This window comes from Harpia harpyja, chromosome 3 (assembly GCF_026419915.1).
Source record: "Harpia harpyja isolate bHarHar1 chromosome 3, bHarHar1 primary haplotype, whole genome shotgun sequence".
In the NCBI taxonomy this organism is placed as follows: domain Eukaryota; kingdom Metazoa; phylum Chordata; class Aves; order Accipitriformes; family Accipitridae; genus Harpia; species Harpia harpyja.
In genome coordinates this window covers 42052902-42065582 of record NC_068942.1, presented here as the reverse complement: position 1 = coordinate 42065582, position 12681 = coordinate 42052902, and the positions used below count along the sequence as shown (strand labels likewise).

The window sequence follows — 12681 nt, the reverse complement described above, 5'->3', positions numbered from 1 at the left end:
CCCTCCCTAGGAAGCTTTTCAAGGGCATAGTTGTTCATTGCAGCCTGTTACCATCGTCTTCTCCCCCTGCTCCCCAGTCATGTGGCTTGCAGGTGTGAGAAAATACTGTTTTCTTGCTGAGGGAAAAGGAACTGAAGATATCTGCAAAGTTGTAGTAGGTGTGTATAGCCACACCGGAGTAGCGGAGGATCATGCTATTTGAAAGGTGTACAGGCCCTACTTCTGTCCTTTCCCGTTTCCTCATATTTTTATAAAAGTTAGTTTGGAGAGAATTTACCATACAACTGGAGTTGCTGCTCCAGTTAAAATGGGGTTTCTCTGACCAAACCAAGTTTTGGACATTTACTGAATTTGGCAGATGAAATCTGACTGATACATGTTTCTCTGAAGATGTTCCTTCAGCATAGCCACAGTGGCTGTAGAATGAATCATAAGTATTTGAGATGAGAATTCATTAACTGGAAACTGTAGCAATGAATATACAAAATTTCATCTTGACAAATTTGCTGCAAATCCTTTTTCTTCATAAAATTATACTGTCTGTAATATTGCCTGTCTTAAACAAATGGGTGGAAGGAAAAAGTGGAGGAAAAGCAGTGATATTTACAGCTTAGCACTTACGTATCTGCAGAAGTTGTAGAGATTTCTTTTAAAGTAATTCTTTAAAAAAAAACTATTTTGATGAATCCTGTACCATTTTCTTTGTTTAAATGGGCCTATCTGTTTTAATTGTATGTGGCAGGGAGCTTCCTGAGGAAGCAATAAACAGGCAACCACTCTTCCGTCAAGTGAAGTGAGAATATTCAGAAGCTGTAGGGCCAAGTTTTAGGGGTTTGATGGAGCTATGAGTGCAGCAGTAACAAAAAGTCCCCCCAGATCTGTTGCTAGCAGTAATGGTGTTTTGAAAGCGGTAATGGTTTTTTGAATTTTTCAATTGCTTTTCTCCTATCACTTCTCTTTTTCTGTTTATGACATTCTGGTAATCCTAAGGGTAAAGAAATTCATGAAAGAAACCATAGGTGACACAGATTTTGCACAGCTTTAGCAACCACTTACAACCATCAGCTTCCTCTTGGCTGTAGCTTCCATGGTGTCAGAAAGGAATGTAAATGGCCTGAGGGACTTAAACCCTACACTTCCCTGTTCTGTTGCAGAGTGCAGTCATAAGGGGTCCCAGCTTCTCTCCCAGTCAATGAACACAGGTACCAAAATGACAATGAGGATGCATTCCCCTTCTGTTTCCCTACTGCAGTCTTTGGCTTGCCTTTTTCTCTCTTTACCTGGGGAATCTTATGCTTTGCCTTACAACTGCAGGATAGTAAGGAGATTATTTTTGACCGGCCCTCTTCTTCTCCTCCACAGTTTGCTCCTAGGACAGGAGGAGGCTTTAAAGAAAATTGGCTTAAACCAAACTGTGATATTTTTTTTTTTTTTAGCTACTACAATTCTCTTATCTCTGCTTCAGTGTACCTGAGCTGAATTTGTCTTTTGTAGCTAAACAGCAAAGATCATATTCTAGAAGAAAATATTCATGGATCAGATTAGTTGAATTACATTTTCTACAATTTTTTAATACAAAATATGACTACTGTTTTCTTTCGCTGCAGCTTATAGAAGAAGAGGAATGATGGCTAGGAATATCGTCTATAACAAGCTATCAGCTTTGCAAGAAAATAACTTTTTCCCAATCCAAAATGCCTCAAATTTGTGGACATTTAGGCATATTGCCATGCATGTTTTCCTATAGAAGAGTGATAGCTGTGGTAGGGCTGCATATTTTATAGGAGAATACTTTTATTTAATTGGGGGTAGAACTGATGTTGGGTTTACAGCTGTTGAACTGCGGGGGTGGGGGGCTTAGTTTACTAAAGATCTCTAATGAAATGTAACTATCTCTTCCAGTATTTTGCTAGGTATTTAAAGGAATAAACCACATAATTTCATTATTATTGGCTAATTTGCTGCTTTTTCTCTCAGGAAAAGATCATGTCTGTAGATTCATTGGATGTGGAAGGAATGACAGATTTAACTATGTGGTCATGCAGTTGCAGGTCAGTGTATCAAACAGAGCTCAAAGTTTCCTTGTGTGTTTTGGTTTATTAGCCAAGCATATATGAAAATACTAGTAAAATTTTAGAGGATGACAAATTAAAAAAAAAAAAAAAGAACATGAACACATAGTAGTGAGCAAACCTAAACTGAGCATATCCTTATGTCTTTATCCTTTGATACCCTTTCCATAATTCTCTCAGAAAGAAGAAAGTTTGCATCCTCAGAAAGACCTGACTATTTAAAGAGTGAACTGTGATGCCTTCTGAGATAATTCACATTACTTTGAAGTCTTCGCTTGAAGACTGTCTAAAATAAAATATATTAGTCTGTGGATTTTGTTGGCTTTTTTGATGAAAATTAAAAAATACCCATTGCAAGTAAAAGAAAACAATTCACTTTACTGAAAGATTTGTTCCTATGAAAAGGGATAAAATGGGTGATTAGCTCTTATGGGATTATTGTCCTTTATCATCTTGGTGAATTGAATATTGGCAAAAGAAGTGTGCTCTAGTTCATACTGTTGGTCATCTGTTATTTTGACAGACTAACAGTTCTGTGATGTTATGGGGTGCATTTCCTGCATAGTATATTTTTATCTCTTTGGTTAAATAATCTAAGATATACTGTATAATTAAATAAGTTACGTACTTTTCCTTAAAGAGGTGAGTGTAACGGAAGTCTTTGTGAGCATTTTCTCAGTGGCCTTTTTTCAGGTGTGACACAGATACAACATTAACTAATAGTGTATGTACTAGTCTTCTATTAGAGATTAGTTTGGTCCATGTTACTTAGGAGTAGAAAGATACTAAGATTCATATTTTCAAAAATAGATTCTAAATTTAATGTTGGAGATACTTGGGGACATATATTCATTGCATTTAGGTACGATGTGTTATCCTTGAATATGAAATAGGTAATGAGAGTATTCCGTGAGTGGGAGTATAACCACGAACAGCTCCTTAGCTGTAGAAGTAGGAAGACTTTACGCTATCTGTGAATCTTGGTATTAGTATTTTTATACGAAAATGTCCTTTTAATTTGATCAGGGTCGGAACTTGGCAGACCTGCGTCGGAGCCAGTCTCGAGGAACATTCACCATTAGTACCACTCTACGGCTCGGGAAGCAGATTTTGGAATCTATTGAAAGTATTCATTCTGTGGGATTCCTGCACAGGGACATAAAACCAGTAAGTCTGCCCATTAAATCAAAACAGGCAAGTAATGTGTGGTCATTAGATGGCTGCAAAAATAAGAATAGGTTCTATACTAGATGTTAAAATGAAAAAATGGAAAGGGACAGAAAATTGAATGTTTATTCATCAGATAGGGCAGATTTTTTCTATTAATTGTTGGATTGCAACAACAATAACTTTGGTCTTTGTCATCATTGTCTCCAGTTACTTAGCCCTCCCTGCAATTTTCTGTAGTTAAAACTTCCAACTCTTGTTGTAGCATCATGCAATTGAGAGTATTTGCCATGAGATATGATGCAATGAGTTTGCTAATGGCAATTAATATCTTCACATAATAGATCTAAGAGAATAGATACTAACTGTAGGGTGTATTTATAAGCCCTTCAATAGCAATTTTTTTCTAGTTAGTATATTTATAATAAACAAAGAAAGAAAAGACAGACTGTAAGAAAAAACTATTCAATTGTTTTATTGTGCAATTCTAATAAAATGAGTGTTGTCAAAATGTCTTGAGGACAGTGCCTTCCTGATAGCGTCATGCTTTTGTTCTTATTATTTTTTCCTGTTTTTCTTTGAATTTATTCCTGAAATTGCATCAGCTATTTTTAATATTGCTCTATATTTAAAATATCATTAGAACTGTGAACTTTCAAAATTTGTAAATGAGAAAAAATAAGCAAATCTTGTGTTTTCTAGTAGATGCAAATATGGCTGGTTATATTTGGCATATATAGCTAAATTTCCTGTCAGCTGGATGATGTTTACATAAAACCTCTGGTAAGTTTCTGTACATTAGGGAATTTTCATTTTCATCACTTCTTCCTTGCAACTTTTTATAAAACTTGTATTCCCCTGACCCATCCCGAAGACTTCATTTAAGAGGGAAAGGACACAGAGGCAGTGAACGTCAAGTGAAATAGGTGAGAAAGAGTTAGCTGGAGCGCAAGATTTTAATGATGAAAACAATTCAAGTTTTGAATGGGAAATGTGTTCCTTTATGGCTGGCAGGATGGATTGGGGACATCTTGTTATCTAGCTGTATCTTGGAGTCTATGGGCTCAGATAGGATGGAAATGGAGAATGCTGTTAGGGGATGGAAAAAACCCAGAAAATTAAATGTTGAGCCAGGATAAACAGCAGTGTGAGGCAATATATAAGATTCATAAAAGAAAGAATTTTTCTTCCCCTTTAGGAGTTGATGTTGTGACTTATACATGCAAAAGGCACAATTGCTTTCTAGCATGCAGTTTTCCTGGCTTGAAAATACAAGTCCATTTTATCTTTTATTATGTATCTTCTAGATAGATTATATTAAAAGCAAGCTTTGTGTTGAGCTGAAATCTTGAAATCCTTGGTTGGTTATTTGCCTCGTGATGAATTAAGCAATGCTGAAACTCTGTTCCATTTAAAAATAATGTTGATCACACTCATTGCAATTCATGGTTTCGATTGGTTTTTACCCTCAACCTTTGATATTGAGGCAGCTGTGAATTTCAGATTTATTTAGAACAGTACTGCTGTTTCACTTAATGGAAAAAGAAAAGTAGTTTTTCTAGAGTTAATTACGTTAAGCTTCCAGCTTGCTCAGATGTGTAGTTTCAAGTCCCTTTCACAGAACTTGTTTTCAGCTTTATCTTTTTTTTATCACATAATCCATTTTAAGGAGATTTGGTGGGGAGAGACTTGAACCGATTCAGCCAACATGTTCAAACATCATAAACTAGCAGTGTTGGAGTATTTTTTTTTAAAGGGCTAACATAGAATGTTAATTCATAGAGGCATGTAAGAAAATTTACCGAAGCTTTTCAGAATGAGTTACCTCCATAAGTCCTCACTGACTTTCCAGCTCTTTGGGGTTTGGTTGGTTGGTTTGTTTTGGGTGGTTTTTTTATTGTTGTTTTTTAAATCTGGTTCTTCTCCCTCCTGTGAAAAAGAAAAGGCAGTTTGCACCCCTTATTCTGTGTTCTGCATACATGATACTAGTGCATTTGTTTAGATGAACTTGTTAGCTCCTAGGTTGGTAGTTTTTTGAAATGTCCAAATCAAAATATGTGAGTGGGTGACACGATTGGAAAATTCACGCTGAAAATTTATATATTCTAAGAGATGAAGGAAGATGACAATCTCTTTGGACCATGTAGGCTGCTGTTCAGATATGCTAAGTTGGATGTCTGATTTTCTTAACAAAGTTTTCTTCAAATTTAATGGGAGTTTAGTAGAACTGAAAACACGGAAGCAAGGGTAGAGAAGTAGAATGTGGATTTTCTATGATTGTGTTGCTGCATTAATATGTGCGCATATTGAAATGTTTGTGTGTATATATCTATATATATCTATCTGTATTTGTTTTTCTTCCTAGTCTAACTTCGCAATGGGACGTTTTCCTAGCACCTGCAGGAAGTGTTACATGCTGGATTTTGGCTTGGCACGGCAATTTACCAACTCATGTGGGGATGTCAGACCAGTAAGATTTTTTCACAGTTGTCAATTTGATTAATTGATGTGGTTAATTGATGTGGTAATATGCTGTCTTTTTTTCTGGAGAAGTACGGGAGTTGCATTGAACTGGTAACTGATCTAAACTTGACAAACATCATCCCAGATCAGAAATGTCATGTGATTTATTGATTGTATTACAAGATCGGCAGTTGGGAATGAATCAAGTTTCTGAGTTTTGGCTTGAGGCAGAGGTGTACTCTATGATATTTTTGGATAATCTATCTTTTGCTTTGGAAAATCAAGTGACAAATAGGTTTCATTAAATATCAGAGTAATACACCAGAGCTGAATTTCACCTGATATTATATATTGCATTAAAAAAAAAAAGTCAATGTAAGAGAAAAAAGTCAAACGCTAAACTGAATACATAATCTTCTGAAAGAGAAAGTCTGAATAATTAAAACAGTGATAGGACGCTAATTATAATATGTAACAGGACATAGTTAAGTGTAGTTGCTTTATTCCCATGCGATGCAGTCTGAAGAAAATTGTAGATAAAAGCATATCAATGAGGACATTACAATTTTAAGTACAGTAGAGCCTCCCTAATTCACTGTTGGGCAGTCCTTTTGTTAATTTCAAAGTTTGAAAATGAGCAAGTCAGTGCAGTGATACATGGTAATGTTTTAAAGAAACGTATTTCCTTTATTAAACTAGTTCAGTTTACATTTTGATGGTAATACTGAATAATGTACTAGTCAATATTGCGTAGCATATTTATTAATGTGATGCAATTTGAGTGGTAGAAGCCATCACTACAGGATTTTCAATTTTATTTTGCCTCAGAAGTTGGGAAAGTGGCAAATTTTTGTGTGCACATTGAGGTGTGCGAATTAGTAAGGTAAATTAGCGGGGTTCTGCTGTACTCTATTCCTTCAGCCATAATGCTGGACACTGCAATGAAAGCAAAGAGCAGGGGAGACCAACAGAGTGGCTGCTGCTGTTGGAAAGGTGAGCTAATTATTTTAAGTAGTTTTAAAATTTTTTTTGTTTCTCAGTGTTCTTGACATGTTCTCTATGTTTGGCTGCTTATAATGTTTTTCTAAGTGACCTGTAATTTCGACGAGAAAACAATTCCCAAGATTCTGTAATTTATATATATATACACACCAATGGTAGTATTTTCAGAAAAAATAGGTGATAACAACAGAAAATGTAATATTTCTGCTATTCTTTTTGTAACAACTCAGCTCTTGCCTTTTGTTTTTCATTGCAGTGCCCTACAATGTAACTGAAGTAATTCTTCAGTTTAATCTGTTTAGAATTTTCTGACAGTGTAATCCATATTAGTAGAGTGGCAGTGAGGGGGAAAAAAAGACAGTAGTTTTATTTGTACTTAATAGTCAGAAATGGCTCTTGTATAGATAGCAACCATACTGTTGCCCTTGCTTACTAATAAAATTTATTAATAATTTCATTAAATGTGCTATGTGCTTCTCCTTAAGGCTATCCTTCTTCTAAACTTCATTAGATTTCTTCAGCAGATACTGCAAATAACCTGGAACAATGTAAAAGCATGTTCTCCAAAAAACATAGTACTCTATTGGTAAGAACCTGTTCCTTAGTAAGGTTGATTATTAGATTTGTATGATAAGCCTAATTTTATATATATACACCTGACTTCCGCAGAAGGAATCCAGTCCCATTGAGATTTTACATATCATCCCTGAGTCCTTGAATTTCCACAATGTGTTCTAGAAGAATCAGAAGTTTTGGAATTAACAGTATCAGGTTTTAGTCCTTTGGCAGCTTTGTATTTCCCCCAACATTAAGGAATTCCTGGTGGCCATAAATCTGTTTGTACAACTCAAAAAGATGGAATAGGCTTATATGGATACTGTTGAAAGCAGAAAAGTTTATGACAGGACTGTATTTCCCTCTGGAAATCATTGGCCAGCACCACTGGCTAGCATATGCATTCTAGCAGTTGGAGATAAAAAATTGAGTTAGCTTCAAGAGTGGTAGAGAAGAAGGTGTTGTGTAGTTCTTTGACAAAATGCAACTTAGACTGGCAAGGGGATTGAAACTAAAAGGCAATTACAAGAATAAATTATCATCAGTTTTATAGTATAAACCTTCTTGTTAATATAGGTAGTATTCACTTGACTGAAGTTCAAACAAGAAGTTGAAAAGAGGTCCTTATGGTGAGGAAGACTGCTTTATTTTGTGAAATCAGGTCAAGAATCAAAGAGGAAATGAGAAATTTATCAAAGCATTAAGCTACCCAACGCTAGACTCTTAGTTAATTCTGCTACATTGTACCAAGACAGAGGAATGCAGCAGAGTTTCATATGACTTTAGTGTGATAAGGTGTTCTTGTTTCAGATCTGTTATAAAAGAGGAATTATAAAACTTGGGAATCCATGGTTTCATTCCAGTATTTGACTGAAGTATGTGCTGGTGGCTACTGATATGTATGTTCAACCATCCATTCAGACCCTTCTGCATTTCTGTTAAGCCTGTGCTTGCTTTAGTCTGAATCTTTTCTTTTGTCTCTCCTCTCTGGTTTCCCTTCTACGTCTACCTCCTCATATTGCTTCGCTTCCAGTTAGACTAATTTATCTTCTTGCAGTTTTGCTGCCCACTGGAATAGTACAATGCAACTAAGTGAAATTTTCTTTGCTCTCAGCTTCTTTTCTTTGTACCACAATGAAACCTGAAAGCATTCTGAAGGAGTGAGAGAAAAGAAATTCAGGCTGTTGCAGCTCTGGATTGAATTATGCCTTATGACAAATAGAACATTTGAAGAATTTAGATGCCTGATTCAAACAAGGCTGAATTGAGTTTGTGTGAATTTTAGTTTTTCAAAAGCTCAGGCGTAATCAGTTTTGGATGGCTAGTAGAATATTCCTTGACATCATCATGGTGCACTCTCAAATCTCTCCTTGTCTGTCTTCATTCCAAGGCACACTGGGGATATAGGCTTCCTACAAATTATTGTGGGGGTTAATAAACAAAACAAGCATTTGTTTCAGCTGCATTCAAGAACAGTTTGAAATGATTTGCTGAATTAAAAGCAAGCAGCTACAAAAACAGTCACCTAACATGAAGAATTTAATCTTAAATTGGTATTATGCAGAAAGTTTCAAGTGGCTGAATGCAGGAACTTGTACAGAAAGTAGCGGCCAATGTTTAAGTATAGATTTTACTACAGGTACTACACTACACGTTGGCAGTGAAGTTCACGAACAGGCAGCAGCGCTAGTGAGTCTGGAGAAATTTTGATGAAGTTCCAGCAATATTCCAACAGAAAATGTTTATGCTTTAAAGTAGAAATGAAGATTCATTCAGATTAGAGAACTTAAGTATTTTTGGTTCTATCTGTAGTAATTGCTTTTTTGTTTCACATTGTCATTACGGCAGTTACCAAACATATATGTTTTCATTACAGAAAATGCATTGGTGACACAGACACTTCCCTAAGCATGGAATTGGTTCTCCCTCATCTTTTCTATGGTGTATAGACCCGTTCTAAACAGTAGTTTCTTCATGTGCACTTACCTGTCTGTAATACTCCAAATCTTAGCCTATGGAGCTAAGTCTCCCATGCATCATATTAATTTTATTGCAGGGTTTTAATGAGTTATCATAGACTCTTTTTGGGCAAATTTTACAGTAGCATTGGATCTATTTGTGTTCACTGCAGTCCGTTTTCTCATCTTGCTGCCATGCTTTTCTACCTTCCCTAAATGGCTGCAGAATTAAGTTAAAAGCAGTTCTATCTTCCATGATAAATTAAATTATTCTCTGGAATAAATAGATGTTATTACAGCAAAAATTGCTCCCAGGATTTTTGTGCACTATAGGCAAACAAAGCCTGTGTTTAAGTACTGCATATTTTAGTTCAACTTGAGTGTGATCTATCTTTTTCTCCTTTGTGGGATCACTGATTTCTTGAATTCTCATTTGATTTTTGTTTATTGCTAGGGAGAAGTTTTTAAATGAGATATTTGACACATTAACTAGAATAAACATGTATTTTAATTTATGATTTACTGTGAAATAAAATAAGGTTTATCTCACTGTTTTGTTTCTTCTGCTCTTGTTTACCATAAGTAGTGTTTATTAGAAAGTTCACAACAAATAAAGCTACTCTGGTTCATCTGCCTTGAAATTAATAGTGGCTCATATATTAGTAAGTTGAAATTATTTTATTTGTTAAAAATACATATTAATTAAATTACCTAAGGATCATAATATAATTAAGCTTGCAAAGAAAATTGTGTAGGTAGATTACAATTGAAATAAAATGTTTAGCTTGTCTTTACTGAGAGATGTTAGCATCCAGAATTTTAAAATTTCTGTAATTATGCCGTCAGAACTCATTTATAGCTTCTCCCATGCCCATGTGATAACAACATACAGTCTATTGACATCTTCTTTTCCTGTGCTGTTTTTTCTTCTCAACATTACTAACTTTTGTCTTTGGTGATTCTTGTCAGCTTTCTCTCCTTTTCTCAGTTTTCTCCATTTTCCGTAAATACAAGTCTTAAACCTGCATCCACATAGTTTCTGCCTCTTCATTTTTGGTGACTCTTTTCCTTTATCTGACTTTCCTCTGGCTCCAGCTTCTTTCACAATTTAATTTTGTCTTTCTTCAGCATATCCCTCTCTAGTTTTATTCATATTCTAGTCTCATTCATAAACACATTTTTTTATCTCTAGGCACATGACGCACATTCATGATGTCCCTGTTCCAATACTGTTTCCTTCTGTTCAAACTTAAAGCTGTCATCTGTCTCTAGTATCTTTGTGAATATCTTATGATAAACTCAATGTGCTCTTAGTCTCCTTTCTCCTGTGCCACCCACTCAGCACTACTTCTGTTACTAATCACTGCATGTGATACCATCTTCCTGTCACCAAGGCTTACTGGCAGTTTTGACATGGTATGTCTTTACATCCAGTCTCTGTATATATCCTGACTGTTTTCTGTACAATATGAATGTATGTAGTCTCTCTTTTTTTTTTTCTTTCCATTCACAAACCTTAAGTTCTTGTGTAGGCTCACCATCCCCTGACCTGACTGTTAGAGTATCCTTTTTCTTCTTTGATGAATACAAGGTTTTTGCCTTGCCAAACACCAAACTCAGGGTGCTAGTACAGACACAATTTATGTGATTTGTTTTGATTATGTTACCCTTCCAAAGTGCATCAAACAAGCTACTTATTTTCATTTTTAAGGCTCTTAAGGATCTCTGCCTGCAAAGCCTATTATCTCTCAGTCACAGTAAAGATAAGCAACAGTAAAGATGGTGACCTTCCTCCATTACGTTCTTCTGGATTTTTAAAGGAAAGAACTTCATTCTCTATTTCAGACTGTTCCTTATGTTGAAAGGGAGATTTCTGTAACCGCCCAAATCCTCACTTTCTTTTAAATTTCTGTTTAGAAACAAAACTGGAGAAGTATCATTATTTTCTGTAGGAGTTGAAAATAATCTTTGTTTGACCCTTAAACCTTCAAATACAATCTGTTATGACTGTAATTATTATTTAAGGTTTAAATGGAAGGCATGCTTAACAGCAAAAAGCAGAATTTAGTGCCAGTCTGTATAGAACTACACAAAGATGGAGATAATACTGCATATGGAAAAGATTATCTTCTAATACAACTATACATGAATGATAGGAAGTCTTATTTATGCATGTGCTGTGTACATATTGCTGGCTTCTTATTTTGAATTACTGAAAAAAGTAGTTTCAACATTGCATTTTCACTTTGGCTGTTATTAGTTGTTTCTTATAGACAGGTTTGGAGGGAGAAGTTTTTGCTGTCAGTTTGTTATTTTCTTCCTGAGAAGTTATGGTGTCTCCTTAGACTTCTTACCTGAAAGAATGGCCAAGGCAGGGAGCTTAGAATGAGAAGGCCTTTCTTGAAGATCATCCCAACTAATTCCATGAAGGGTTCAAGCCATACTTCTGTATTAAAGGATCCCCCAGAGTTTTGCTGTCATGCTTGTCAGATCCTAAGACATCTCAGTGTCATTTTCAGAGATGTTGTTCATCTTCCTACTACCCATCTTAATGTCAGACTCCGTGGTGATTTAGCACCATTAAAACCATGCTACCAGGGAGTCCATTCTGCTGTAGCTGCTGCTATCTAAATACTGTTTTGAAAAAAGTTAGGTTTAATATAAAGAGCTTCTCAGAAAGTAATATTTAACGAACAGGAAGAGGAGTCCCAAGTGAGCAGCATCCCAAGTGAAAAGTTGTTCAACACTTGCAGTGCTTACTGTATTTTCCATTACATTTTGGAGTGTCACATGTGGACTGTCTGTTTACAGAATTGAGGAACATGCAGTTTTCAGCCAATTTCACTGTTTTTTTCCCCAGTGGGATTTGCAATAGCATGATTTTTCACCCTTGGTTTACATCCTCTAAAATGACCTTAATTTGGTTTGCAGCAGCCAGATGACAGTATGACTGATTTTGAAAGTAAAAAAATAAGACTTGAAGGAGATATATTGTAGTTTATCCACCAAGAATATGATGGAATCTAAGAAATTGCTTCTGTAAGTATTAATATCTACTTTATTCCCACATTTTTGTGTCCATCAAACCCTCTTTTTCAAGAAAAGTGCAGAACAGTCACAAAGCTTAAGCTTTTGAAGTCAGTAAGCAGCAGTTTTCATATGAAATACTGCTACAGGTTGCACTGATTTTTACATATCTGAAGGACACAGATGTTTCATGTGAAGTATCTGTTTCTCTTCTTATCAGTTAGGTTTTCCCCATTTATTAACTCAGGGGCCTAGCCAATGATGTGTTATTTGGGTCGTCTATTCCATCTGACCCAAGCTTTCAGTACAAAGGACGGCATGGGGGTCAAAGAGCAGAGGAGTTCCACCAGTTTTTAAAATTAGGAATAAATTGCTATTAACATAGAAGCATATGGTTTTTGTTTGTAAAAACTAGTATCAAATTTCTTCCTTATTCT

The 12681-nt window shown here is 35.5% G+C and overlaps 1 protein-coding gene across 8 annotated transcripts in view; it reads left to right on the top strand.

Moving 5' to 3' along the window:
- The window catches only part of TTBK2 (tau tubulin kinase 2), a 112041-nt gene that overhangs the window by 42903 nt on the left and 56457 nt on the right, over nucleotides 1-12681 (top strand). For 6 of the 8 annotated variants that reach the window (XR_008234439.1, XM_052782224.1, XM_052782222.1 and 3 more), the window contains exons 4-7: nucleotides 1978-2051; nucleotides 3099-3239; nucleotides 5605-5709; nucleotides 7216-7290. Coding sequence is in view for 7 of the 8 variants with exons in the window: in XM_052782224.1 (XP_052638184.1) it covers nucleotides 1978-2051; nucleotides 3099-3239; nucleotides 5605-5709; nucleotides 7216-7290 (395 nt within the window). In the remaining variant the exon portion in view is untranslated. The remainder of the gene's footprint in view (nucleotides 1-1977; nucleotides 2052-3098; nucleotides 3240-5604; nucleotides 5710-7215; nucleotides 7291-12681) is intronic. The other 2 variants (XM_052782225.1, XM_052782223.1) reach the window with 1 other exon arrangement.